Consider the following 25055-nt stretch of genomic DNA (forward strand, 5'->3'; position numbering starts at 1 on the left):
CACTGGTGAGGCGGGTTGGAGAATTAAAATAACAATGGACTGAAACCACAGGGTCACCCATTGACAGTGTTTTATAGGTGAGTGGCTCAGCTCATAGACTTATGGGCCTGTCTCACTTGGGCGACTTTTTAGGTGACTGCAGGAGACTATGCAGTCGCCACATGGTCGCCACATGTTCGCGGGTGGTTGCCGGGTAGACGCCTTCCCGGTCGCGATGAGTTCCCGCATTCTGAACTAGTCGTGGCCTCATTATGGGTCGGCGCAAATGGGTCGCCAGGAGGTCCTAGTGGGTTGCCAGGAGGTCGAAGGTTCTCGGAGGTTTTCGTAGGTTGTAGCCGGTGCTGACCGGTGAATTTCTATGGCTCATTGGGATAAAAAGGGTAAGCAGTAGTTTTCAGAACCAAGGATAACCGACCGGTAATGTTAAATGTCCGCTGAGCTTCGCAGCCATGTATCTCTGGCTTCTTAAAAGTTATCTCCACTCCTTCTCCCCCAACTCCCCCCCCCCCCCCCCCCCCCCCCCCTCCCCCCCTCTCCCCCCTCTCCCCCCCTCTTTTAAAGGACTTACTGTACACTGTGCTTTAGCCATCTTAATTACAGCGCCAACCTTCCTGTTCATAGCGGTGTGTATCTGTATCTCCTTGGCTTTGCACCCTGGGAATATTTTAAACAGGGCAAGCGGGGGGAGCGTTGTCTAAAATATTCACATGGACTGGTGAAGGAAGTGATGCGTTTGTGTGTGTGTTCCACTCTGACAGTCGCTGTTCCAATTGCCGGTTTTTCAGGCGACTGCCGGCCACTTGACAGTCGCCCGCAGTCTGCTGAAAAATCGCCTAAGTGGGACAGGCCCATTAGACCATTCTCTAAATGGGGTGGGGATTCGGAAATCAGAGATGCAAAAGGACTTGGGAGTTTTTGGTGCGGAATGCAGAGAAAGATTGCCAGAGGAGGTAGTTGAGGGACTATCCCAACATTTAAGAAACAGCTTGGCAGGTACATGAATAGGACAGATTTGGAGGGATATGGACTGAACGTGGGCAGGTGGGACTAGTGTAGCTGGGACATGTTGGCCGGTGTGGGCAAGTTCGGCTGAAGGGCCTGTTTCCACACTGTATCACCCTATGACTCCATGACTCTAAAAGATCAAAATCTTTGACCATTTCGTTTTAGCACACTCTATATAATAGCATTGATTACTTTTGTTTGAAGTTCATACATGAATCAGGCTGCAGAAATGTGCAAAACAATGTTGAATAACTGTAAACGTCCTCCGAAGAGGGGCACAAAATGCTGGAGTAACTCACATGCAGCATCTATGGATAGAAGGGATGTGTGACGTTTTGGGGGGAGACCCTTCTTCAGACTGCAAACTTCCCAGTAAATTTCCCCCATCACGTGCTTGCGGCAATATTACCTGAGCCTCTCAACGTTTTTAAGACTGGCTGTATGTACCCCTTCCTCTGCCTTCAACTTTCACATTTTGCAATCACACTTCAAGATGTGAATAGAGGGATGGGAACCATGTACAGGCAGATGAGATCTGTTTAACTTGGCATCATGTTCTGCATGTGTGGGCATACAAGGGTTCCTGTTCTACGTTCTATGTTCACCCTGATTCTTTGCTCTGCCATTCTGCAGGTTGGAGGGAACATTTTAAACTCTGTTCAGATTACCTCTCTCACATTAGTTTAGGTTAGTTTAGTTTAGAGATACAGCGCGGAAACAGGCCCTTCGGCCCACCGGGACCGCGCCGGCCAGCGATCGCTGCACTAACACTACCCTGTGAATACTAGGGACAATTTACAATTGCCCTGCAAACCCGTATGTCTTTGAAGTGTGGGAGGAAACAGAAGATCCCGGAGAAAACCCACGGGGAGAACGTAGAAACTCCATACAAACAGCTCCCCTAATCAGGATCGAACCCGGGTCTCCGATGCTGTGAGCGCTGTAAGGCAGCAACTCTTCCGCTGTGCCACTGCGAATACATATCACATATTCAGTAGTCTGCCTGAACACTAGCCAAATGCCCTGCAGATACATCCTAGCATTGTATTAACTTTATTTTGAACAGCTTTGTATTGATTGTTGGCTTTCTCCCAATAATTAATCTTCACATTTAGATCCTTTTCATCCCCCCTCTTGCCAAAAGGGCAGATCTTTATATTCTGGATACCTTTTGTTTCATTCCATAATATGCATTACCTTGGACTTTATATATCTACATTAGAATCTGTCCGTCTAAATCTAAAGAATATATTGAATTCTATTTATCTCTGCACATTCCTTGTCACATAGCTACATCACTTGGTATGATCAACAAATCATCAAGGTTTGACATCCTTAACCTTGAAAATTCTCAATGTTCATTAAAAAACCCCTCAGGTAGACAAAAATGCTAGAGAAACTCAGCAGGTGAGGCAGCAGGAATCAAGGGATATGGGGAAAAAACAGGAACGGGGTACTGATTTTAGATGATCAGCCATGATTATATTGAATGGTGATGCTGGCTCGAAGCGCCAAATGGCCTACTCCTGCACCTATTTTCTATTTTTTTACCCGCTGCGCCACATGTTATTTTCTGGTATTACTGAACACTCTGGTCTTTCAAGAGCCAGTGCCCCTGCACAGTGACATCTTGCTGTCTTGACCACCTCACTCAGCATTCTGCTGAACAGACTAGAAAGTATCCTGTGCAGGAAGGAACTGCAGATGCTTGTTATACACAGAAGATAGACACAAAATGATGGAGTAACTCAGCAGGTCGGGCAGCATCTCTGGAGAGAGGCAATGGGTGAATGTGACAAAAGTCCCATGCCACCAGGCACAGGAACAATACACCAATAGAAAACAAGCCCATGGTTGTGCAAGAGGTGATATGGATATTCTATAACCATCAGCTCATTGAACAAACCCATAATCCTACGTCCAAAACAGAACAGTAGAAGAAGGTCCCCTATCCATGTTCTCCAGAGATGCTGCCTGGCCTGCTGAGTTACTCCACCGTTTTGTGTCTATCTTTGGTATACACCAGCATCAGCAGTTCCTTTTCGTTATATTATATCTTGCACTGTCATGGACTTGTTTTTTAATTGCGTATTGTTGGACTCATTTTTTTCTTTGCGCAGAATTTCACTGACGGTGAATTTATGTTTCATTAATATTTCATTTATGTTTTTGTGTGCTGTTTGAGTCTGTGTGCCTTTAATGCTGCTGCCACCAAGGTGTTCATTGTACTTTAACCAACTCGACTTCTCACGATAGAATCGACCCATAAAGAACTTTACAAAGTTACATTTGATTCTCCAAGTAAATTAGAACCTGTGGGTGCACTTCTCTCTCTTCAAATGTCAACACGGTGTGATTTCTCTTTAAATATAAATATACTTTCCGGTTTTCTCTCAAATCTCTGGGGGTTGAAATTTGTCCTTGGTGATGAGTTAACTGTGGGATACAGTGTACTCTGCTTCTGCAGTGTGGTTCGATTACAATCAATTGAGTTGAATTTCTGACAATGAGGATACTTTATTGCCACTAGGTGTCAGGGATGATCGGGAGAAAGCAGGAGAATGGGGTTAGGAGGGAGAGATAGGTCAGCCATGATTGAACGACGGAGTAGACTAGATGGGCCGAATGGCCTAATTCTGCTCCTCTTACTTATGACCTTATGAGGTACAGAGTACGCAAAAGACTCGCCACAAAGTTGCATAAAGTACACATTCCTTCCTCGTCCCTTCACCCCCCACCCCTTAGTCCTCGGTGGCTCCCCCCCCCCCCACACTAGATCCCCTTTGTTCTCAGCGGCACAGCCCATCCACCTCAGCCTGACCCAATTGTCGGCCCCACTCTGTCCTTGGCCCGACCCAACCTCCAGGCTGAGTATAATGTGTGTATCTTAACATATCACACAGTTAGCCCGTGTGATTATAGACACATTTCCACCTTTATATCTAATCTTTTACATATGGTCTATTTACATCAACTAGTGGAACTATCCACCCAAGATAGATTCATTGTTATTTGTCGGGCATATTACTGATTTAACTTTCAGACCACATTTTACAAAGTCGTTTGACGTTTATCACGAATAAAACTAGAACTATCAATGCAAATATTTAATTTAGTTTAGTTTATTGTTTATCGAGGTACAGTGAAAAGCTTTAGTGTAGGAAGGAACTGTAGATGCTGGTTTGGACCAAAGATAGACATAAAATGCTGGAGTAACTCAGCGGGACAGGCAGCATCTCTGGAGAGAAGAAATGGATGACGTTACGGGGCGAGACCCACTTTTGCTGCATGCTAACCAGTCAGTGGAAGGACTATGCATGACTATACAAGGACTTCATCATTTTTACGATGGGAATTATGTGATCTGTTTGTCTGGATCTAAAGATTGGAGCCAAATCCTTCACAATAACTTAATTGCAAACTATTTTATTTCCATGGTATAGTTGGCATTGGAATGGTCTTTGATCCTTCAGTAGCCTTAAAGCTTGTAATCTAACTTGCTCACGTCTGATGTGAGTCATTAAGTTTTATATGAACGGGATGTAATATTTTTGAAAATTTCAGGGGACATTACTTTTTCATCTGGTCTCACCCTCATACTAAATTGAGAATTATTCAATCAACTCATTACTTTATGCTTGATGCCTTTTCTGCTGTGATAAAATTCGGCAAATGTACAATATAGACTTGCTTTTGCTTGAGTCCATTGCACGGGGTACAGACTGCACATGGAGACATCTGATAAATGACCCAAATTGTGGAGAAGCCCAGGCAGTGCCAAAGATTCCACTGACAGATCACCCCTGGATATGGAGCATTGCCAGGAATGTACCATCAAATGAATGAGGTCTAATTAAATGACCTCGGGAATGAACCTAAATGGCTGAGCTGTTTCTAATTTTGTAACTCATCAAAATACAATATCTCTTTAAAGTGTTCATGCTACTGACATTGACTTTAATGCAGAGATTCATTTTTCCCCCAGGATTGTAATTAAAAAATAATGAGCTTGCCAGACTATTCTTAGTTACAGGTCAGCCTTGAAGTAGTGCAGTTTAATTCACAGCCGTGGACTCATCATAGCGCGAGGCAGAGGGCAGTAGATGGCGTTTTTCTTTCACGTACTTGCTAGAGAGAGCCTCCCAGTCAGAGGCTTGAAGTTGGCCCTCCTTTCAAGCAGGTTAATATCGATCTGAATAGGTTTTGACTGTGGTGGACCTTACGGCAAAAGTGGATTTAGTAAGCATACGCAGGAGAGAGTTCGGGGCGGAATTTGTTCAAGATAAATTAGTTCTTGTACGAGAAGTAGACGAGAAGCAATCTGGGTTAGTTAATGAAAAGTCACGCCACTCCGCACGACGGAAACTGATCACGGACATTTCGTTTCAATGAGAGAATAGTTCTTTCATGTTAGCTCTGTTTCAGCATACATGCAGCATATGTAAAACAAAATGAAGGCAGGAATTGTCATCATTTATAGGAAAATATTTCATTGAGTTTTTTTTTAATGCCATGCATTTAGTTCCTCTCCCCCATTCAAAATATTTTGCACAGCAGACAGTGGGAAATATTAAACATTATAGACTGGGATCCCAGGTGACATAATCGATAACTCTTCACTAACAGCATGGATCATGTGTTCAAAATGAATTTGAATGTAAGAGATATGTATGAATGGCAAAAGCAATACAGTTATCGAGTCATGGAGTCATAGAGTTATACAGTGTGGAAACAGGCCCTTGGATCCAACTTGTCCACACTGGCAAACATGTCCCATCTACACTAGTCCCACCAGCCTGCATATGTCCCATATCCCTCCAAAATGATCCTATCCATGTACCTGTCTAAATGTTTCTTGAACATTGGGATAGTCCGTGCCTCAACTACCTCCTCCGGCAGCTTGTTCCATACACCCACCACCATTTGTGTGAAAAAGTTACCCCTCGGGTTCCTGTTAAATCTTTTCCCTCATCACCTTAAACCTATATCCTCTGGTTCTTGATTACCCTACTCTGGGCAAAAGACTGTTCGTCTATACATTTCTTTAAATGATGGCAATGCCTGGGCTTTCATGGCGTGTATTTTGATTGATCGAATTGATTGAAAGATACAGCATAGAAACAGACTCTCCGGCCCACTGAGTCGAGGAACCTTGGATGATGAGATAAGTTGAGACTCTGGTCAGGAAAAAGAAGGAGGCATGGGACAGGCGTAGATGGCTGGGATCATGCGTAATCCCTGGAAAAGTTTCAGGAACTGAGGAGCATTCTTAAGAAGGAAATCAGGAGGGCCAAAAGAGGGAGCAGGAGATAGCGCTGGGAGATAGTATTATCCAAAGAGATTTTATGTACATTAAGAGAAAAATGCTGACTAGAGAGTGAAAAGGGCCCCTCGGAAACCAAAGCGATCCTCTCTCTGTGTGGAGTCACAGGTGATGGGCAAGGTCCTCATAGCGTATTTGTCCTTCATTTTTACCAGTGGGACAGTGAATGGAGATGTCTTGAGGACAGCCCGTATTACAGTGGAGGAGGTGCTGTACGTTCTAAGTCGTATGACGGTAGATAAATCCCTTGGGCCTGATTTGATATAACTGGGGACATTGTGGGAAACTAGAGAAGAAATCGCAGGCACCCTGGCTGAGAATCATCATTAGACGTTTCGTTTAGTTTATTGTCACGTGTGCCGAGGTAGAGTGAAAAGCTTTTGTTGGTGCTAACCAGTCAGCAGAAAGTCAATACATGTAAATCGATCCATTTACAGTGTATAGATACATGATAACGGATAAAGTTTAGTGCAAGGTAAAGCCGGCAAAGTCCGTTCAAGGATAGTCCGAGGGCCACCAAAGACGTAGATAAGTAGTTCAGCACATTGGTGAGATGTTAAAAGACCAAAGCGTAGATAACATTGTGCCTCTTGAGAGCCTAACGTCTGCGGTAGGCAAAGATAGACACATAAAACCTGTAGTAACTCAGCGGGTGCAGCAGCATCTCCGGAGAGAAGGAATGGGTGACGTTTCGGGTCGAGACCCTTCTTCAGACTGAGAGTCAGGGGAGAGAGAAACTAGAGCTTTCGAAGGGTACAAAGAGCACGTAAGGTGTGAAAAGAACAGATTAAAGCAGACACTGATCAAGGAAAGGTAGAATGGTTCATTGTTGGCTGTGGGGAAGGTGACAACGAGTCATACAAACAGTAAAATTAATCAAGAGGACAGTGAAACTAGTTGGAGAACTAGGATGGGGGAGGGATGGAGGGAGAGGGTTACTTGAAGCAAGAGGCAAGGGTTACTTGAAGTTAGAGAGATCAAGTATCATATCGCTGGTTTGTAAGCTGCCCAAGCAAAATATGAGGTGCTGTTCCTCCAATTTGTGTTTGGCCTCAATCTATCAGTGGAGGAGGCTCTGGACACAACCAGCATCTGCAGTTCTTTCCTACAAATCTGTGATAGGTACGATGCTTGAGAGTATTCTGAAGGATAAGATATATATGCATTTGGATAGACAGGGGCTATTAGGGATTGTCAGCATGGTTTTGTACGTGGGGCATTGTGTCTTACGAATCTGATTGAGTTAGATTTTGTCTACGGGGAAATCAGCAACGCATTTGATAAGGTTCCACATGGTAGGTTAGATCGCATGGAATCCAAGGAGAAGGCATGATTAGCAAGTTTAGTTTCGTCTAGTCTACTCCAGTCCAGTCCAGTCCAATCTAGTCTAGTCTAGTCAAGTTAAGTCAAGTCAAGTCAAGTCAAGAGAGTTTTATTGTCATGTGTCCCAGATAGGACAATTAAATTCTTACTTGCTGCAGCACGACAGAATATGTAAGCATAATACAAAACGGAAGATAAAAGTTCAGTGTGTATATAGACCATAGACCATATATACACATGACTATATAAACTAGATAGTCTAGCTTAGTCTAGTCTAGTTTATTTTAATTTAGTCTAGATTAGTTTAGTCTAGTTTAGTTTTGTCTTGTTTAGTCCAGTTTAGATTAATTTAGTCCAGTCTAGTTTAGTTTAGTTTCGTGTCATGTGTACTAAGGCGCAGTGAAAAGCTTTAGTTGCATGCTAACCAGTTAACAGAAAGACTATATATGATTACAATCAAGCCTTGAAGTGCAGGAGAATGAGGGATAGAGGTATAAATAGAGGTCTTATAGAGGTGTAAAGATCACGAGAAGAATAGATAAGGTAAATGCACTGTCTTTTACTTAGAATATGGGGATTCAAGAACCAGGGCTCATGCGTTTAAGGTGAGAGGGGGACGATTTAATAGGAACCTGCGGGGGAACCTCTTCACACAAAGGATGGCGAGTACATGGAAGCTTTGCCAACTCCTGGTTATCTCCATCCATCTGCTCTCTTATCCATTACAAAGAGGCAACTCCTCCAGGAGTGTTGCTCAGTGGTAATGGACAAGGCAGACCCAAGGGGAAAGTAACTGAAGGAAAGCAGGAATATCACCATTGCACTTAGTAATGTACCATGGCCGTGGCATTTACAGTCACGGAGTTATAGAGCATGGGAACAGACCCTTGAGCCCAACCTCCTCATATTGGCCTCGATTGCTCATCTACACTGGCCCTACCGACCTGCATTGGACCTAAGTAGTTATAAATCTGAAATGCAGGAAGATGAGGTGTGATCTTATCGAGGAGTATACGATCATGAGGGGAATAGACAGGGTAGAGTCTTTTACCCAGAGTAGCGGAATCAAGAACCAGAAGACATAAGTTCAAGGTGAGAAGGGAAAGATTGAACAGGAACCTGAGGGGCAACTTTTTTCACATAGATGATGGTGGGTGTATGGAATGAGCTGCCAGAGGAGGTATTTGAGGCAGGTAATATCACAACACTTAATAGACATTTGGGCAGGAACTTGAATGGGAAAGGTTTTGAGGTACATGGGCAAGTCATCTTCCTTCTCAGTAAATACACAGGGAAAAAATTCCATCCTTTCATCACAGGGCTTTTAACATTCCTCCCTGGAGTTTGTAAAAAATACATGCCTTGCAGGTCTTTAATGGTATTCTATACTTGCTAATATGCAAACTCATTTCACAGTTAAACTGAATCAGGTTTACGATGTGTTTTCCAGTTTAGAGAGGGACGACATACTCTAGGTTTAAGGAGAGGTAGGAAATATTTAATAGGAACCTGTGGGGCAACTTTCTTTTGTACAAAGGGTGATGGGTACATAGAACGATCTGCCGGAGGAGATAGCTGAGGCACGTACTATCACAACATTCAAAATACATTTGGACAGGCACGTGGATAGGACAGGTTTGGAAGGGTATGGGTCAAATGCAGGCAGGTGGGAGGAGTGTAGATGGGGCATGTTGGTCGGCGTGGACGAGTTGCGCCGAAGGGCCTGTTTCCACGCTGCATAACTCCATGACTCTATGAAATGGATTGAATTTGGCAATTCAAAAGTTGCATTTGTTATTTTAGGCAGAGATATGATTCAGCTGATTAAAATGTCAGAAGAAGGGACCCAACCAGAAACATCACCCCTCCATGTTCTCCAGAGGCGCTGTCTGACCCGCTGAGTTACTCCAGCACTTTGTGCCTTTCTTTGAAAAACCAACATGTGCGGTTCCGTGTTTCTACCCTTGTCTTTTGTTTAATTTCTGCAGCTTGTCAACCGGGATTCTTTAAGGCTTCACCATACAGTCCCTACTGCAGCAAGTGTCCACCCCACAGTTATACCCATGACAGGGGATCTGCAGTGTGTCACTGCATGGAGAACTACTTCAGAAGAGACAATGACCCACCCTCGATGGCCTGTACAAGTAAGTAAACTTGTGTTACCTCCTGTGTCCTCAGTTGACGTTTATTTTCCAGCTTCAAGTGGGACTGGGAAGGAGAAAAGTTAGCACGCTGATAATGCAGTTTGCTGTCATATGTCCATTTGAAGAGAAGGAATGGGTGACATTTCGGATCGAGACCCCTCTTCAGATAATGTTCTGCAGAGTATTGTGGAACAGAGGGACATTAGTGCGCAATTCAAAAGATCCTTGGAAATGGACATTTATAGAGTCATACAGCGTGGAAACAGGCCCTTCAGCCCAACTTGTCCACATTGACCAAACATGCTCCATCTACACTAGTCCCACCTGCCTGTGTTTGGCCCACATCCCTCCAAACCTGTCCTATCCATGTACCTGTCTAAATGTTTCTTAATCATTGTGATAGCACCTGCCTCAACTACCTCCCTCAGCAGCTCATTCCGTGCACCCACCACATCTTTGTGTGAAAAAGTTATTCCTCAGATTCCTATTAAATCCTCCCCCCCTCACCTTATGTCCTCTGGTGCTCGATTCCCCTACTCTGGGCTAGAGACTGTGAGTACCAGATCTATTCCTCCCATGATTTTGTACACATCTGTTGTGATAACATCTGCCATCCAGCTGCAGGTGCCAGCAGGGCAATCTGCAGTTAACAGTTGGCAAGGGGGTAAAACATCGTGGGCACTGCACCATTGATTCACGATGATTCAGTTGCCCGATCACAGTTTCTTTCCAGCTGTTATCAGGCAACTGAATAATTCCCACCACAACCAGAGAGCAGTGCTGAACTACTATCTACCTCTGTGGTAAGCCTTGGACTATCCTGGCGTTACCTTGCACTAAACGTCATCCCCTCATCATGTATCTATACACTGTGAATGGATGGATTGTAATCATGTATCGTCTTTCTGCTGACTGATTAGCACGCAACAAATATCTTTTCACTGTACCTCGGCATATGTGACAAGGAACTAAACTGCACTGGTAAACTAAACTGAACCATTCTTACCTCTGCCAGGACTCGAGAACATATTGATGCTTGTGCCCGCGAGACTGGCAGGGGTGTGGGTTAAGAACTTGCCCTTCTCTCTCAGTGTGTCGGCATTCACACTGCTGGCATACGGACACAGAAAGTGTCCTTGCATTTCACCCACTTCACCGGGTCCAGACTGCTGCCACCGATGAATGGATGGAGATGTCACCAAGATTTGTGGAGTTGTTGAGAGGGTGGAGGCTAGTTGTTCGGGTTGCCGGGTGACATTGATGTGATGGGGAAAGGGGCTGAGAAATGGTCAATGGAGTTTAATCTAGACGAGCTTCGGCTGATACAAGAATGATCCCAGGAATGCATGTGTTAACCCGTAATGAGCGCGTGACAGCACTGGGCCTGTACTCACTGGTGTTTAAAAGAATGAGGGGGGACCTCAATGAAGCATACAGAATAGTGAAAGGCTTGGATAGAGTGGATGTGGAGAGGATGTTTCCACTAGTGGGAGAGTTGGGACTAGAGGTCATAGCCTCAGAATTAAAGGATGTTCTTTTAGGAAGGAGATGAGAAGAAATTTCTTTAGAGTGTGGTGAATCTGTGGAATTCTTTACCACAGAAGGCTGTGGAGGGCAAGTCAGTGGATATTTTTAAGGCAGAGATAGATAGATTCTTGATTAGTCCGGGTGTCAGAGGTTATGGGGAGAAGGCAGGAGAATGGGGTTAGGAGGGAGAGATGGATCAGCCATGACTGAATGGCGGAGCAGACTTGATGGGCTGAATGGCCTAATTCCTCATGACTGTATGATACATTTTGGGTGATACCATCATACCACCAGTGAGGTTGGGACATAGACCATGAATGATGTGTGTAGGAAGGAACTGCAGATGCTTGTTTGCACCGAAGATAGATGAAAAATGCTGGAGTAACTCAGCAGGACAGGCAGCATCTCTGGAGAGGGGGAATGGGTGACATTTCGGGTCGAGATCCTTCTTCAGATAATATTCTGCAGTGTATTGTGGAACAAAGGGACGTTAGTGTGCAATTCCAAAGTTCCATGAAAACTGCATCACAGGTAGATAATATGGTTAAGAAGACAAATGGGACAATGGTCCTCATTAGTTTACTTTAGTTTAGAGATACAGCGTGGAAACAGTCCCTTCAGCTCACCGAGTCCACACCGACCAGCGATACCTGCACATTATAGGGCCTGTCCCACTTGGGCGACATTTGCGAGTCATTTACGCGACATCATTTACGCGTCATGACGCACGTGATGCGCGCATGGTGCGTGGTGACGTAGGCAGTGACACGCCATCCTGGAGGGTCGCTCTGCGGCCTAACACCATGGAGCTGGAGGCCTTGCTCGGGACTGACTTTGAGCCCCACCATGGGGACGTGGACTTACCATCGGAGCTTTGAGCTCCAACCGCGGCCTGCGGACATTAACATCAAGGAGCTCGCAGTCTCGGGTAAGAGAACAACGTCGGGAAGTTCCAAAAGCTGCACGACGTTCGACTAGCCCTGACCCCGGGTCAGATCGCCCGGCGCAGGGGAGCTGAGATTCCCCCCCCCCGATACAGGAGCTTGATCGCTCCGACGAGGAGGTCCGCCGCCGGCTACGGGAGTAAGATCGTCCCATCAACGGAAGGTTAGAGGCCCCTGACCTCTGAATGGGGAGATTGAACTTTTTTTTGCCTTCCATCACAGTGAGGAGTGTGGAGGAGTCACTGTGGTGGATGTTTATGTTAAAATGTATTTTGTGTGTTCTGTTGCTTTTTATTAGTATGACTGTGACAAATGGAATTCCTCGTATGTTGCAAAACATACTTGGCTAATAAAATGTGATTCTGATTGTTTTGTGTTTGGTGATTCCAGGACCTCCGTCAGCCCCACTGAACGTAATCTCCAACATCAACAACACCAGCGTGATCCTGGATTGGAGCCCCCCAGCCAAGGCGGGCGGGAGGAAGGACCTGATGTACGTGGTGGTTTGCAGGAGGTGCGGCGTGGATCTGGCGGAGTGCGGCGAGTGCGGCGGCGGGGTCCGCTACATCCCACAGGAGGCGCGACTGAGGAACACCTCCGTGATGGTGGTGGACCTCCTGGCTCACACCAACTACACCTTCGAGATCGAAGCGGTGAACGGAGTGTCCGAGCTCAGCCCCATCCCCAGGCAGTTTGTGTCTGTGAACGTCACCACCAATCAAGCAGGTAAGGACGATGGATCGAGATTCACGTCTCATTGACCTACATACAGGGCCTGAAAATGTGTTTTGTGTTACTTTGTTGAGTCAAGAGAATCAAGAGAGTGTTTTATGATTGTATGTCCCAGATAGAACAATGAAAGACTTACTCACAGCAGCACAACAGAATATGTAAACATAGTTCACTGTAAACAATATAATAAATGAGAAAAAAAAGTTCAGTGTGGGTATACATGCACATACTTAAAATACACATATATATAGAACATATATATAAGTATGTGTATTTGTGAGTATATATATACACATTGAACATCCAAATAAGCTCTGAACTACATGGACTATTATAGTTATTATTGCACTAAAAATGCACACACAGTATTGTTTCTGAATTATAACATAAATTGAAAAGTTGTTTGAATTAAAATATGTTCATTTTCCTTTAATGGACAACCTGGAGGGAACTCGTTATTGGCATTATTACTTTGACTTTATCGCAAAGGAATGCAGTTGATTAAGTTAACTTCCTGGACAATGAAGTCCTCGTGGTCTGCCAGTGATTGTCTTCTGTAAGAACATCACAAGGAGCTGTTACTTTCCTTCAGTAAGTCTTTAGTGATCCAGAGATTGTGCGGGAAATCAGTGCAGAATAATTGGAATAGACTCCGGAGGTTTGATGCATGGTATTACCCATCATGCACAAATGATAACTGCTGCATGATAGTCAGAATTAATTGCTCAGGATTTTTATTATACTTAACTGCAAATATCTTTGTAGCGTGCAACATATCGGATAATTTACCCAGATTGGACTGACACACTGTCCTGATCTTAGTAGTTTCAGTTTATTTTATTGTCCACTGAAGTACAGTGAAAAGCTTTTGTTGCATGCTGACCAGTCGGCAGAAAGACAAAACTTGATGACAATCGGGCCATTTACAGTGTATAGATACATGGTAAGGGAATAACATTTAATGCAAGGTAAAGCATTAAATGTCCGATCAAATATAATCCGAGGATCACCAATGAGGTAGATAGTAGTTTAGCACTGCTCGCTGGTTGTGGTAGGATGATTCAGTTGCCTGATAACAGCTGTGAAGAAACCAAACATCATGGAGCAGAGCAAGATGGCCCACTCATGCAAAATTCAATGGACTAACGTGTGGTACGGAACGGGGCGGGACTTCCGCCATTTTAGCAAACCCGACCCAACTTCCGTGGAATGTGTAATCAGCAAAGATCATAGAGCAGAGTCGGGTCGGATTGGTTTCTTTTTTTTAAAACAGAAATGAGGAAAACTATCACGGGAATGATTTGGTATGGTAATTGAAAAGTTTCTGAAATACTAACTTAGAATGGAATCGGAGCATGCAACCATTGTCTTTTTTGAGGAGGACGGATGAGAGCTTTGCCTTACAGCCCAGGATGGAATTAATTTTAGCAAATGTTAGCTTGCTGTTAGAGCAATATTTCAATGGCCTGCATTATCTGCAATTTGAAAAATTAAAAATGGCCTGAAGGAGAGGGCAATGCTTAGGAAGGAACTGCAGACGCTGGTTTAAACTGAAGATAGACACAGAATTCTGGAGTAACTCAGCGGGACAGGCAGCATCTCTGGAGAGAAGGAATGGTTGATGTTTCGGGTCGGGATCCTTCTTCAGACTGAAAGTCCCTTTCCCGTAACCTTCATTCTGAAGAAGGGTCTCGACCCGAAACGTTACCCATTCCTTCTCTCCAAAGATGCTGCCTATCCCACTGAATTACTCCAGCATTTTGTGTCTATCTTCAGTTTAAATCAGCATCTGCAGTTTCTTCCTATACACACATCAGTCTGTCCAGTCGAGGGTACAATTGGCGATCGAAATATGACAGCGAGTGTTCAAGGATGATTAATGCACCTGGATCCAGTTTATGTACTTAATTTCATCCCGCGTTGAAACCGATCCTGGGGTGTATTAATCACCAGTAAATACACGCTTCATTCCCCTCTTTTCATTACTTGTATGACACCTTTTTAAATCGGCGCACACAATGCTTTGGGGCCCCTTTGAATGGATGAAAAATACAGCGGTTCCGAATCTTGCTGCACTTAGCCCAGTAGAGTTATTTTCTTTAGGTACACAAAAAAGCTGGAGAAACTCAGCGGGTGCAGCAGCATCTATGGAGCGAAGGAAATAGGCAACGTTTCGGGCCAAAACCCTTCTTCAGACTGATGGGGGGTGGCGGGGAGAAGGAAGGAAAAAGGAGGAGGAGGAGCCCGAGGGCTGGGGGATGGGAGGAGACAGCCCGAGGGCTAAGGAAGGGGAGGAGGCAGCACGGGCTAACAAAATTGGGAGAATTGGGAGAGTTATTTTCTTTACTCGTTTCAATGCTTGTAAAAGCAAATGACAATACAACATGAAGATTCCTGCCACAAACAACCCAAAAGAGCTTGTAATGATTAGAATTTTATTAACATTTCGCATTTTCATTTTGGATCGAATAAATAAAAGTGATAGACGATTACACGGAATTAAAAAATTTTTTTTATTATGGGCAGTATTTTGAAGATTTGTAGAGAAATGGAACACTTAATGTTGAGGCACCGTTATTGTAATCCGATGCTTAAAATGCCTGCGTTTTAAAATCTAAATATTTATTTGCTGTAAAATAATAGTTACACATGGTCATAGTTGGTTACCCTATATTCTGCTAATTGGTATTCATATATATTTTTTAAAAACCGCGTAAATGATAAATTGCTGCAACAATGTGCTTTTAAAAGAGTTTACTTCAGTTGTGATTAGTTAACGGCGTAAACCATTTGAAATAGAAACCAAATATATTTTCCCAAAACAAAATTTGAGGAAAAATGTCCTGAGTGCATAAATTCCTAATTCACAATCAAGAAACTGCATCAAGAAACATCGGATTATAATTTGATTTTAGATGCCCAATATGATCCATTAGGAACCGCGACAGTTCTGCGTGCAGCACGCACTTGGGCAAATGAAATGCATCGGTCTTTAGCGATTCCCAGAATTGTGTTCTGCTTTGCAACAATTTCATACATACTGAGCTCGGAGCTGAAGCTAGCATCTGCAGTTTTAGAGCACGGCACAATTATAGGTAATCAAAAGAGAAATAATTAACTTTATCTAACACCTGAGTGAGAAGGGTCCCGAAGAGACGCCATGACCAAAGATCATAGATTGGAGCGGAGACGGAAGCCGGTTATGGAAATGGCACTGAGGATTACCCATGACCTACTACGGCTTTTTTGACGAGTGGACTATCTTGCTCCGCTCTATGATCTTTGGAAGAAACTGTCCCTGAATCTGGAGGTGTGCATTTTCACACTTTTATACCTTTTGCCTGATGGGAGAGAGGAGAAGAGGGAGTGGACAGAGTGCGACTCATCCTTGATTATGTTGCTGGCATATCTGGATTGATGCAGTTTATGCACAAATGATAACTGCAGCACATTAGGTAGAATTCATTGCTCAAGTTTTTAATTATATTTATCTCCAATTATAGGGTGCAACATATTGGATAATTTACCCAGTTTGGACTGATACACACAGTCCTGATCTTAATAGGTTGGCTTCTAATATGAAACTGCTTTGCATGTTGGCAAGCATTGTACTAAACCTAGTGCATTGATGAGGGGTGCTGCTTTGTCGACAGCACTGTGCAAGGGATGTGATGTTAAGCTGTATTTCTTTTATGATAAATGATGAGTACAAGAAGTGGCTTCTTAATCAGGGCCATGGACAAGCATTAGATTCCTAGTTATTCGAATGTGATGATCTGTGAACAAATAGTTCAAAGTTTATGTGTAAGAAGGAACTGCAGATGCTGGTTGAAACCGAAAAGAGACACAAAATGCTGGATTAACTCAGTGGGACAGGCAGCATCTCTGGAGAGAGGGAATGGGTGACGTTTCGGGTCGAGACCCTTCTTCTAGTCATGTTTAGTTTGGTTTAGTTCAAGGTTTCAAGGCTTCAAGGCTTCAACGTCAAGGTCTGTTTAATGTTGCATGTACCAATTAAGGTACAGTGAAATTTGAGTTACCATACAGCCATATAAAATGAGAAGCACCAAGACACATAACTACATAAGTTATGGATTCCACATTCCTCACTGTGATGGATGGCAATAAAGTTCAATCTTCTTCCTCTTTGCTCTCCCACGGTCGGGGCAGTCAAACCATCCACAGTCAGAGTGATCAAAGCCCCCGCAGCCGACGATCGAAGCCCCCATCGGGGAGATCGAAACTCCCGCGCCGGGGCGGTTGAAACTCTCTCCACGGCATGCAGCTCCCTAATCGGCCTCTTCTTACCAGAGACTGTGGGCTTAACGGTGTTAAAGTCCACAGGCTCCGTGGTTGGAGCTTCGATCCCCGGCAAAGGGATCACAAGCTCCGTAATGCTTAAGTCCCGCAGACTCCCGTGGCTTGGAGCGCCCGTCGGTCTCCAGGAAAGGCCGCCAAATGCACGATGTTAGGCCTCAGTGGGGACGGAGATACAATAAGGAATACAATAATGCATCTCCGTCGAGAGAAGAGATTGAAAAAAAGTTTCACTCAACCCCCCCCCACCCCCCACATAAAACAAACCAAGGAACACTAACACACACTTTTTAACACATACTAAAAATAACAAAAAAGAAGAAAGGACAGACAGACTGTTGGCGAGGCAGCCACTGCTGGTTTTGCCACCCAGTGTACCTGAGTATAGTTTTGAGATGCAGCACGGAAACAGACCCTTCAGCCCACTGAGTCTGCACTGACCAGCGATCCTTGCACACTAACATTATCCTACACACACTAGAGACAATTTACAATTAGCCTACAGACGTGAACGTCTTGGGAGTGTGAATGGGGATAAACCACGCAGGTCACTGGGAAAACGTGCAAACTCCGTACAGACAGCACCTGTAGTCAGGATCAAACCCTTGTCTCTGCCGCTGTAAGGCAGCAACTCTACCATTGTGCCACCATTTTGTTCTTCCTTTAGCATTATTGTATAAATCGCCATTTGTTTTCATTTTCATCCTGGCCAAAATTGAAGCAGTGATTTTTTTGTGTTATGTATTCTTGCGGCACTCCAGTGTCTGCAGGAAATAACCTCTTCCACCCATATAAAGCCACACACTTCAGAAACCAGCTCCTTTCAATGAATCATCTCTGTGAACACGTATCCAGTCCTCTGGTGCACTGCACCTGACTACATAAAGACTAATGTGTGTTATGTGGAAATAAGATCAAAATGGATAGAGATACAATCGGCCCAAGCGACTATTAAGTCTGACGTGACAAATAGATTAGCTAAATTTGATTTTAAATGGCAATACACAAATTTACAAAGTTTAGCTTTAAATGGTAATTGAGTTTCAAATGAGTTTTACTTCTGGTAATAATCATAATTTTTCAAGTCAGTTGCACTGGCTTCACCTTGCACTAAACGTTATTCCCTTATCATGTATCTGTACACTGTAATGGCTCGATTGTAATCATGTATTGTCTTTCTGCTGACTGGGTAGCACGCAACAAAAGCTTTTTACTGTACCTCAGTGCACGTGATAATAAACTAAGCTGGCATATGACTGTATGACTAATGCTGGAAATACGCAACGCTACAGGCAGCATCCGTGGAGAGAGAAGCAGAGTTAACGTTTCAGATTAATGAGTTTTCATCGTGAAACATTGATTAATTTTTGCCTGACCTGCTACCTGTATCCAACATTTACAGTTTTTATTGGCCAATTTAAGCATTTTTATGCGGGACTTGCGTGTCAAGGGAAAGGCCAACACCTATTGCTGAGGATAAAGTGAATCTCCAATCTGTTTACACAAACTGAATACAATCTTCTAAATGTGCAATCATTGAAATGAAAAGTTTATTTTCCATGACCAAAATTGTAATGATATAGCTGACAGGATTTGGGTATCCAGCCCCGGCCAAATTGTTCTCATAAGGTCATAAGGTCATAAGTGATAGGAGCAAAATTAGGCCATTTGGCCCTTCAAGTCTACTCTGCCATTCAATCTTGGCTGATCTATCTCTCCCTCCTAACCCCATTCTCCTGCCTTCTCCCCATAACTGATAACCATATGATGATACAAAAGTTAGTGGTTTTGCAGATAGTGAAGATGGTTGTGAAAGATTGCAGCAGGATCTGGATCGATTGGCCAGGTGGGCAAAGGAATGGTTGATGGAATTTAATACAGAGAAGTGTGAGGTGTTGCATTGTGGGATGTCGAACAAGGGCAGGACCTACACAGTAAACAGTAAGCCTCTGGGCAGTGTTGTAGAGCAGAGGGATCTATGAGTACAGGTGCATGGTTCCTTGAAGGTCGAGTCACAGGTAGATAAGGTGGTCCAAAAGGTTTTTGGCACTTTCGCCTTCATCAGTCAGAGTATTGAGTATAGATGTTGGGAGGTCATGTTGCAGTTGTATAAGACGTTGTTGAAACCGCATTTAGAATATTGTGTTCAGTTCTGGGCACCATGTTGTAAGAAAGATATTGTCAAGCTTGAAAGGGTTCGGAAAAGATTTACGAGGATATTGCCTGGATTAGAGGGTGTGAGCTATAGGGAGAGATTGAGTAGGCTGGGGCTCTATTCCATGGAGCGTAGGAGGATGAGTGGAGATCTTATAGATACATATAAAATCATGAGAGGAATAGATCGGGTGGATGCACAGAGTATTTTGCCCAGAGTAGGGGAATCGAGGACCAGAGGACATAGGTTTAAGGTGAAAGGGAAAAGATTTAATAGGAATCTGAAGGGTAACTTTTGCACACAAAGGGTGGCGGGTGTATGGAACAAGCTGCCAGAGGTGGATGAGGCTGGGACTATCCCATTGTTTAAGACACAATAATACAGGTACATGGATAGGATGAGTTTGGAGGGATATGGACCAAGTGCAGGCAAGTGGGACTAGTGTAGCTGGGACATGTTGGCCGGTGTGGGCGAGTTGTGCCGAAGGGCCTGTTTCCACACTGTATCACTCTATGACTCAAATCAAGAATCTATTTATCTCTGCCTTAACAATATCCACTGACTTAGTCTCCACCGCCTTCTGTTCTGCTTGACATCCCAAAAGAAAATTCAATGATAATTCTGCAAGGGAAAGAATATCCACAGAGCTACTTAATACACTGCCGTGCCTTTCAATTTACAGCTCTACAAGTGGGCATGTGCTGATAATTCATCATAATACTTGGGCAACAAAAGTCATGCATTCATTTGCAAGCACATGCTAAATAAGAATTAAAGCAGAAATTAGATGCAAATTCCACTTTGCAATGGGAGGTAAATTGACGTGTTGTTTGCAGATGGTTTTGAGAGTGTGATTTTTTTTTTTTTAACTTGCCATCTGTTCTCGGTGGTGGCATCACCGACATATAATGGGAAGAGAAACAACCTGATATGAAAAGCAATTCTCAATGCATGAGCCCTGCAGGGAAGAAACAAACTTGTCGAATATTGATTGCTAATTGGCACCAGCAGCGACTCCTCACCCGTAAATTAAGACTCATTCGGCAATCAGGGGTGGAGAATGTGCAGCAGGGGCTGGGTGTGTGTGTGTGTGTGCAACTCATCAGGAAGGCTGGCTCCATCCTGGGGGGGGGAGTAGGATTCATGGAGGTGGTCTTGGAGGGGAGGATATTCCTCAATTTGCGGACAATACAGATCACCCCCTCCGTGACGCACTGGTCATCCTGAGGAGCACCTTCAGCAACTGTCTGGTTCCTCCATGATGCAGCACAGAATGCCACAGGAGATCCTTCTTGCCTGTGGCTATCAGACTGTACAACTCCTCCCCCTTCTGTAGTGGGTAGACTGACACTGACTCCCACCACCCCAATATCTCAACTACCAGGAAATCAACCGGCAATGACCACCCCCCAGGATTCAGAGACAGTTTCTTCCCAGCAGTGAACCATGTGATGAATGTGAACCATCATACCAACAACTAGAGAGCAGTCATGAACTACTATCTACCTCATTGGAGACCCTCGGACTATCTTGATCGAACTTTATTGTTCTGCTCGCTGTATCTCTAAAACTGGGGGGGAAAAAACTAATTAAAACTAATTAATTTCAAAGACAATTGATATTCACGTTATTCCCTTTATCGTGTATATGTACACTGTGGACGGCTCCATTGTAATCATGTATTGTCTTTCCGCTGACTGGTTAGCGCGCAACAAAAGCTTTTCACTGTACCTTGGTACATGTGACAGTAAACTAAACTCAAACTCAAATAGGAAAATGGACGTTCAGGATGGCCACACATTTTGCATCCCCTTCCAATTTTACTTCACATTAAATGATCGTTACCGGTTGATTTCCTGGTAGTTGAGATATTGGTGATATATTTCAGAGCTTGCAAAGATGGAGTTCCACTGCCAAAACCTGATGCAACATTTGACCAGAATGATGCTTGAATTAGGGGGAATGAACTACAAGGAGAGGTTGGATTGTATTATTTGGCATGCGCGGCAAGTCTGAGTGGGAGACCGTAGAGGTATATAAAATTATGAGAAGCGTAGATAGGGTAGAGTGCTAAAACCTGTTTCTCAGGAAGGAAATATCAAATACTAGAGTGCACAGCTTCCAGGCGAGAGGAGCAAAGATTAAAGGAGACGCGTGGGGGAAGCTTTTCACGCAGCGGATGGTGCGTACGTGGAACATGCTGCCTTGGGTGGTGCTGGAGGCAGGTCCGATGGTGACATTGAGGAGACGTTTGGATGGGCACATGGACATGCAGGGAATTGAGGGAGATGGATCATGGGCAGGCAGATGAGATTAGTTTATTTTGACATCATGTTTGGCATAGATGCTGTGGGCTGAAGGGTTATTTAGCAGTGCTGTACAGTTCTACATTCTATAACATCATATTAATGTTTCCGTCAGGTGATCTTTAAAGATAAGTCACAAGTTTACAAGTTATAGAGGTAGAATTAGGCCATTCGGCCCATCACGTCTACTCCGCCATTCAATCATGGCTGATGTCTCCCTCCTAATCCCATTTTCCTGCCTTCTCCCCATAATCCTTAATACCCGTTCTAACCAAACAATAGCCTGGATATAGGGTGCACGTTGAATCAAGAGCTAAAATTGGCACGTCGTAAAGGTAATGCCCCTGTCCCACTTAGGAAACCTGAACGGGAACCTCTGGAGACTTTGCGCCCCTCCCAAGGTTTCCGTGCGGTTCCCGGAGGTTGCAGGTGGTTGCCGGAGGTTGCAGGTAGTGGAAGCAGGTAGGAAGACTGACAAAAACCTCCGGGAACTGCACGGAAACCTTGGGTGGGGCGCAAAGTCTCCAGAGGTTTCCGTTAAGGTTTCCTAAGTCGGACAGGGGTTTAATACTATGGTTGTTATGGGAGACTTCAACATGCAAATTGACTGGGAAAATCAGGTTGGTACTGGACCCCATGATAGGCAGTTTGTGGAGTGCATCCAAGATGGATTCTTCGAGCAGCTCGTACAGGAGCCTACCAGGGAGAAGACAATTCTGGATTTAGTGTTGTGTAATGAACTGGATTTGATAAGGAAATTTAAGGTATAGGAACCTAGGAGGTAGTAACTACAATATGATAAGTTTTAATCTGCAATTTGAGAGGGAGAAGGTAAAATCTGGAGTTTCAGTATTGCAGTTGAACAAAGGGGACTATGGAGGCATGAGGGAGGAGCTGGCCAAAGTTGACTGAAAAGAGACCCTAGCAGGGATGACGGTGGAACAGCAATGGCAGGTATTTCTGGGAATAATCCAGAAGATGCAGGATCATTTCATTCCAACGAGGAATAACAATTCTAAGGGGAGTAAAGGGTGACCGTGGCTGACAAGGGAAGTCAAGGACAGTATAAAAATAAAAGAAAAGACGTATAACATCGCAAAGATGAGCGGGAAGCCAGAGGATTGGGGAACTTTTAAAGATGAACAGAAGGTAACTAAAAAGGCAATAAGGGGAGATAAGTGGAAATATGAAGGTAAGCTAGTCAAGAATATAAAGGAGGATAGCAACATCTTCTTTAGGTATGTGAAGAAGAAAAAAATAGTTAAGACAAATGTGGGTCCCTTGAAGACAGAAACCGGTGAATTTATCATGGGGAACAAGGAAATGGCAGACAAGTTGAACAGGTACTTTGATTCTGTCTTCATTAAGGAAGACACAAACAATCTCCCAGATTTACTAGGGGACAGAGGATCTAAGGTGATGGAGGAAACAAAGGAAATTCACATTAGTCCGGAAATGGTGTTGGGTAGATTGAAGGTTGATAAATCCGCCGGGTCTGATGGTCTGATTCCCAGGGTACTCAAGGAAGTGGCTCTAATAATAGTGGATGAATGGATTTACTGTACAAAAGGGAAATCATGCTTGACAAATCTTCTGGAATTTTTTGAGGATGTAACAAGTAAAATGGATAAGGGAGAGCCTGTGGATGCAGTGTATCTGGACTTTCAGAAAGCCTTTCATAAGATCCCACACAGGAAATTAGTGGGCAAAATTAGAGCACATGGTATCGGGAGTAGGGTACTGACATGGATAGAGAACTGGTTGGCAAATTTGGTTGGAAAATTGGTTGAGGAAACAAAGAGTAGGGATTAACGGGTCCCTTTCAGAATGGCAGGTAGTGACTCGTGGGGTGCCGCAAGGCTCGGTGCTGGGACCGCTGCTATTTATAATATATATTAATGATTTAGATGAAGGAATTAAAAGTACCATTTAGCAAATTTGCAGATAACACAAAGCTGGGTGGCAGTGTGAACTGTGACGAGGATGCTATGAGGATGCAAGGTGACTTGGATAGGTTGGGTAAGTGGGCAGATGCATGGCAGATGCAGTTTAATGTGGATAAATGTGAGGTTATCCACTTTGGTGGCAAGAACAAGAAGGCAGATTATTATCTGAATTGTGTCAGGTTAGGAAAAGGGGAAGTTCAACGAGACCTGGGTGTCCTTGTACATCAGTTACTGAAAGTAAGCATGTAGGTACAGCAGGCAGCGAAGAAAGCTAATGGCCTGTTGGACTTCAAAACGAGAGAATTGAGTGTCGGAGCAAAGAGGTCCTTCTGCAGTTGCACAGGGCCCTGGCGAGGCCACACCTGGAGTATTGTGTGCAGTTTTGGTCTCCTAATTTGAGGAAGGACATTCTTGCTATTGAGGGACTGAAGTGTAGGTTCACGAGTTTAATTCCCAGGATGGCGGGACCGTCATATGATGAAAGAATGGAACGACTGGGCTTGTTTTCACTGGAATTTAGAAGGATAAGAGGGGATCTTATAGAAACCTATAAAATTATCAAGGGATTGGATACGCTAGATGCAGGAAACATGTGCCCAATGTTGGGGGAGTCCAGAACCAGGGGCCACAGTTTAAGAATAAGGGTTAGGCCATTTAGAACTGAGAAGAGGAAAAACCTTTTCACCCAGGGAGTTGTGAATTTGTGGAATTCTCTGCCTCAGAAGGCAGTGGAGGCCGATTCACTAGATGCATTCAAAAGAGAGTTAGATAGAGCTCTTATGGCTAGTGTAATCAAGGGATATGGGGAGGGCAGGAACGGGGTACTGATTGTGGATGATCAGCCATGATCACATCAAATTGCGGTGCTGGCTCAATGGGCCGAATGGCCTACTCCTGCACCTATTTTCTATGCATCTATGTATGTACGTCTTTGGAATGTGGTAGGAAACTGGAGCACCCGGAGAAAACCCATGCAAGTCAACCCATGCACGTACAAACTCCATACAGATAGCACCCATAGTCAGGATCGAACCAGAGTTTCCGGTGCTCTGGTGGAGGAGAGATAATGGAGGGTGGCACGGTGGCGCAACGGTAGAGTTGTTACCTTACAGCATCAGGGACCTGAGTTCGATCCTGACTGCGGGTGCTGTCTGTATGGAGTTTGTACTTATCCCCCCGTGACCTGCGAGTGTTTTCTCCGAGATCTTTGATTTGCTCACACACTCCAAAGAGGTACAGGTTGGTAGGTTATTTGGCTTTCTATAAATATGATTTGTACCTAGTATGTGAAGGATAGTGTTACGTGCGGGGACCACTGGTCGGTGCAGACTTG

At 44.2% G+C, this 25055-nt stretch overlaps 1 protein-coding gene across 7 annotated transcripts in view; it reads left to right on the forward strand.

Moving 5' to 3' along the window:
• epha5 (EPH receptor A5) overlaps nt 1-25055 on the forward strand; it is a 313137-nt gene that overhangs the window by 154295 nt on the left and 133787 nt on the right. For all 7 annotated transcript variants that reach the window (XR_004411473.1, XM_033018418.1, XM_033018421.1 and 4 more), the window contains exons 4-5: nt 9640-9795; nt 12657-12992. Coding sequence is in view for 6 of the 7 variants with exons in the window: in XM_033018418.1 (XP_032874309.1) it covers nt 9640-9795; nt 12657-12992 (492 nt within the window). In the remaining variant the exon portion in view is untranslated. The remainder of the gene's footprint in view (nt 1-9639; nt 9796-12656; nt 12993-25055) is intronic.

The sequence above is a fragment of the Amblyraja radiata genome, chromosome 3, assembly GCF_010909765.2.
Source record: "Amblyraja radiata isolate CabotCenter1 chromosome 3, sAmbRad1.1.pri, whole genome shotgun sequence".
NCBI lineage: Eukaryota > Metazoa > Chordata > Chondrichthyes > Rajiformes > Rajidae > Amblyraja > Amblyraja radiata.